We start from the raw sequence: 4,905 nt of genomic DNA on the forward strand, positions 1-4,905 counted from the left end.
GGAGAAGAAAGAAACCAGGGGGCGAGGCGCCGTCCAATGACAAAGCCCAGGGGTGGGCGCCGGCCGCCATCTTGTACCGGGCGGCAGGATATTCACCCGCGTCTTCCGCCCTCGGAGGGGGAGGGGCGGCGGCCGAGGCGAGAAAAGTAGCGAGAGACGCGCCGGCCCGGAGGCGCCAGCAGCGGCCGCCGCCGCGGACCTGGACGCGGGCGGGGGCGGCGGCGGCGGCGGCGGCGGCGGCGAGACCTGGCAAGCGCGGGCGGCCCCTAGCGGCCTCACATCCTGAGCCGCATGAAGAGGCGGCGGCGCAGGCCCCGGGAGGCCCTGGCCCCGGCCGCCCGGGGAGGAGCCTCTAGCGCTGCAGGAGGGGCCGCGCTGGAGGCGCCTGAGGAGAAGGTGGTGTACACGCGGTCGCAACTGTCGCTGGCCAACAGCAGCAAGGCGCTGATCGACGCTTTCAAGCTATTCGTGCCCCGCAGCACGGAGTTCATGAGCTCAGACGCGGAGCTCTGGAGCTACCTCTGCAGCCTCAAGCACCAGTTCTCCCCCCACATCCTGCGCAGCAAGGACGTCTACAGCTACTCCTCCCTCCTGGCCCAGGTCCCGGACCCCCGGCACCAGCCCCCCGAGGCCCGCCTCCAGACGCGCCGGCCAGCTGCCAGGAGGAGGCGCCACGGAGCCCGGACGGTCGCGGTCGGCCAGAGGAAGGTGCCGCCCCCGCCACCGCCGTCCCGCGAGGACAGCAGCCCTCGCAAGCCCGCGGCCCCCGGGCCCTACTCCGGGGGCCGCACCCTGGAGGAGAGTGGGAGGGCGGCCACCCCGACGCTGACCACCTTGCCCACCATCCGCGTAGTCGGCGACGTGTGGGTCGAGAGCAGCCTGGCAGAAGCGCGGCGCCAAGCGCGCCAAGTCCTGGGAGTGAACCTGGAACCCGTGGTGAGACTCTGCCGCTTCCCAGTGCCCCGGGCGTGAGACTCGGCCCCCTCCGCGAGACTCGGCCCCCTCCGCCCCGGGACGGCTTCCGCCTGGAGGGATGAACAAGTGACAGTCGAGTGTTTACAGATCCGGCCGGGCCCGCGTCCCCTAGTGCACTTTACGGGCGAAGAAGCACCAGACGGTCCCGGCCCGCGCCCCCGGGATGTGGCCCCGCCTTCTGGGACTCCGGGGCAGCTGTGCCCTCTGCTGCCTCCCAGCACCGGGTCTGCGGAGGGAGGAGACCCCTGGACCGCAAGGGAGGTCCCCTTGCTTCCTAAGCCCAGATTGAGAGGTCTCCAGGACTGTAGGGGCAGATCCATGTTCTCTCTTTTGGACTCTACCTCACTGGTCTGGAAGCCCTCCGAAGAAGTCATTCTTTTTTCCAAAGGAATTTGGTTCCATGCTTGTGTAATAAAGCTGGAGTTTCTTTGCTGTTCACCCACCTCCCGGCTCCTCCCGCCCCACTTTTTCTTTTTTGACTGCCACCCCTCGTTCTGGACGAAAGATCGAATATGTGTTGAAAGGTGTTGCACTAGTTTGTGCTCAGGGTATTCTGAATCCCACTCGTTTCCGAATTTTAACTGGATTCCAAAGCTTTGACCAAGGATATTTTCTAAGAAATTCAAGCGTATGACTGTTAATAATGTAGGGATTTGTATGGCTTTGAATTTCATGGGCTCAGTGATTACAAACAAAGAGATGCAAAGTTCAACTGTTTAAACATTTTTAAGGTGTTTCTAAAGATTTTATATTGAAATTTAATGTTTATATTTACTGAGCTCTTAAAGGAAATGGCAGAAACTCATGAAGTTTTGTTTAGGAAAAGTTGACTTGTGAAAATTCTTTTTAAGTGAATAAAATTAAAGTGCATTGAAACCACATGGCTTGTGATAAAAAAGAATGAGTGAATTACAAAGAACTGGTGTTGGTTAAAGAGATGGATGGAATCCGATTGGAAATGATTTGGCCTCCTTGTACTAGTCTAACATACAGATCTGGGAATATTTCAAGGATAATTTATTTTAAAATGGAAATCGCGTAGGAAAAATGAGTATGCGTATGCGCGGTGACCAAAATGCCAAACAGAATACCCATTGAAATTCCCAGAAGTATTAATGATCTAGAGGGGTGGAGGCATTTCTTGGTATCAGATAACTGGTTGAAGTTAACTTTGGGCAAAATAGGTTTTCCTCCCTTGTTTTTGTTGTTGTTGGGTAACAGAAATGTCCAGATTACTATCAGTCACTCTTATAAACATCATGACAATTAGTTAACTGTTTTGCTTCACGAGTTTCCTTTATTATCTCGTTTCCATTCATAATTATGTTTGCAGTTATTGGTCTTTTGTTTGACAGCCGAAGACCACAGGAATCAAACAGGCGAGCCACAAGAGTACTGACCCTTCTTTTACACTTTTATAATAGTGTTTATATCCTATGGCCCAGTGTGGAATTCTTGATTATCCAAGTGCCTTCGGTCATTGGTGGCAGCAAGACTTAATGGTTTTTAGCCAGTGGTGCCGCAGCCAGATTTTACTGCAATATCTAAAGGGTCAAGTAGTGATTTTGTACCACTATTATTTCAAATTTGAGTATTCTGCCATGGAACCATCCATACCAGGCTGGAACATGACCTATGAAATCTTCAATATTAAGGTTTCTCTCTGCTTGGCAGCTTCTTAGGGGAATAATGAGAGTTGCAATTTTGACTCTTGTGTTTTTAGAATTCAAATGGCATAGCTTTCTGAAATGAATTTTTCAAGTTTAATAGTTCATAGTAGGAGTTTTGTGACTTTAATTTCAGTGTTCTTGTTTTGTAAAAAAGAAAAAAAGGAAAAAAAAAGATATATCTATATATATATGACTTTATGCCAGTTACCCAGTAAGCCTCATATTCTTTTATTCACTACTCAATGATAATGTGTTGCTACAAATACTGTCACATGAGTAAATAAAAGTGAATAATTACTTAGAAGATGGAGAGTGTTAAATTATATTTGTGTGATAGGAAGCTTATATATATTCTTTTGGTTATTAGCTTCCATTGCCAATTGTATTTCAAATACATAGGGTTTTCTTCCCCCCCCCCCCCCAATTACCTTTTTTAGCTAATTAGCACCTGAGGAAAAAATACGTATTTGTACCACTTCACTATTGTATATAATTTTATATTAATTAAAAAATAAATCCAATGGCCATATTAGAATGTAATTTAAACATATAGCTTATCTAGATAGCTTCCCAGAGGATTTTGAAATTAGATGTAGCTGGGAGGATAACTTTGCTCAGCACAAAATTGAAACATAACCATTGACACCATGCGTTTATTTAAACTTAACTGAGAATCTTATTTTTTTTTCTTCCTATGCCTTGTTACTTTAGTGCACTTGAACTTGTGTTAATGCTTTGGGTTATCCGGGCTATCTGATTTCAGTTTGGATCTGATTGCCCATCCTAAATTTAATGTTATTTACCTGGTCTCTTAAAAAATCTTGCCGTTTCTAGTTTGCAAAACAAGATGTAAAAAAATCTTTATTTTTGCCAAGTTGTCTTTAGCAAAACCTTGCTGAAGTTGGTTGTTTTACAACTTATACAATGTGAAGAAACAACTAATATAGTTGATTCGTATATTAATAGGAAAATGAAAGTATTTTATGGATACTTTTGGGCAGAATGTGAAAAGAAACTTGGCACGGTGGCCTTTTTGATGAGGCATTCATTTACTGTCTTCTAAAGTGAGTCTGTGCTTAGCTTGTACATAGTTTTTTGAAAGAAATCCCATAATCTTTATTCATTCTCTTACCTTTATATCTCATATGGCACAAGTAAAGGGGGAAGTTAAGGAGGAAGTTTATCACCTTGCTATGCTTGAGTGCCTAAATGTGGTGACCGGCACCTGAAATAACCTTTTGAATTCCTGATGTCATTTTTATCCCCCTCCAACTTGTCAACCAGCAACTTATTTTTCCTTACGGAACTCAGTAATGTTATGATTGTTGAGGGCAAACTTCATTGTTGTTAGTGCAAAGTGTCGCTGTGGTGGTGTGTATTTATTTTGTCCAAGTTTGAGTACCCGATTGGACAAGTGTAATTTAAGCTGGTGGCTGACACGTATTGATTTGCTGTGTGCAAGCAATAGTACTATCTTCCTGAAAACTATTCAATAAAAATGCATTAAAAATATTTGGATACAAAAAAACGTGAGCAATTTTGAACTCAAAATTTTTTTGTTGTTTCAAGGATTGCCACAGCACTCTTTAAATTGGTGTTTTTAATGGACATATATACATAATATTTACTTTATTGCTGTGTTTAAAATATTTTTTGATAAGACTGTTATGTCTTAAGTGCATTAGAAGGCAATTGTTTGTAATGGAACTGAATTGTTTTCTTGGACAGTTTGATGTGCGCATATGATTAAGATTTACAATCTGGTTGTACTTTTCTTTTTAATTTATTAACTGTAAATAAATTTTAGAGAATATACAGTGTCTGGCTTTTCTAATGATGTTGGGGAGTTTTTGAAATGGGATTTTATGTTTGCATGTGAATTGGAAGGCGATGTGAGAAGTTTTGACTTCTTTTGTGAACTTCAGAATCCAGGAAGTCTTGACATATGTGTTTTATGCTATTTGGGGAGTCAACAGTATATCAGTATCAACTCTGATGATCTAGTGAATCTCTGAGACAGTGCTTCATGCCCAAGCCCAAACCATTACCCAGTTTGCTAGCTTAATAAAGGCTTTAAAAATGCATCAGAATTCACTTTGACTCCTGACCCCAACCCCCTTGGGGTGGTGATAGAAGGTCTCACGCTCACGTTTTTTTATATTGTAAAAGAAAGTAAGCCTGCTCTATACGAGTAGCAGCAGTAAAGGCTGTTCTACAGAAGTAAAGCCTGAATTTTCATTACAGTCTAGAGGGTAGAAGT

General features: G+C 44.8%; 1 protein-coding gene across 1 annotated transcript; it reads left to right on the forward strand.

Annotated features, from left to right (window-relative positions):
• Window positions 1-285: 285 nt before the first annotated feature.
• On the forward strand, window positions 286-4,458 carry CCDC71L (coiled-coil domain containing 71 like). Its single transcript, XM_030307777.1, has one exon. It carries the CDS (start codon window positions 292-294, stop codon window positions 970-972), a length of 681 nt encoding a protein of 226 aa, XP_030163637.1. The 5' UTR covers window positions 286-291; the 3' UTR covers window positions 973-4,458.
• The last annotated feature ends 447 nt before the right edge of the window (window positions 4,459-4,905 follow it).

Source organism: Lynx canadensis, chromosome A2 (genome assembly GCF_007474595.2).
Source record: "Lynx canadensis isolate LIC74 chromosome A2, mLynCan4.pri.v2, whole genome shotgun sequence".
Taxonomy (NCBI): Eukaryota; Metazoa; Chordata; class Mammalia; order Carnivora; family Felidae; genus Lynx; species Lynx canadensis.

Bases quoted from the DNA above. Each gene is read 5' to 3' on its own strand.
- CCDC71L (XM_030307777.1), top strand. From the start codon at position 292: ATGAAGAGGCGGCGGCGCAGGCCCCGGGAGGCCCTGGCCCCGGCCGCC.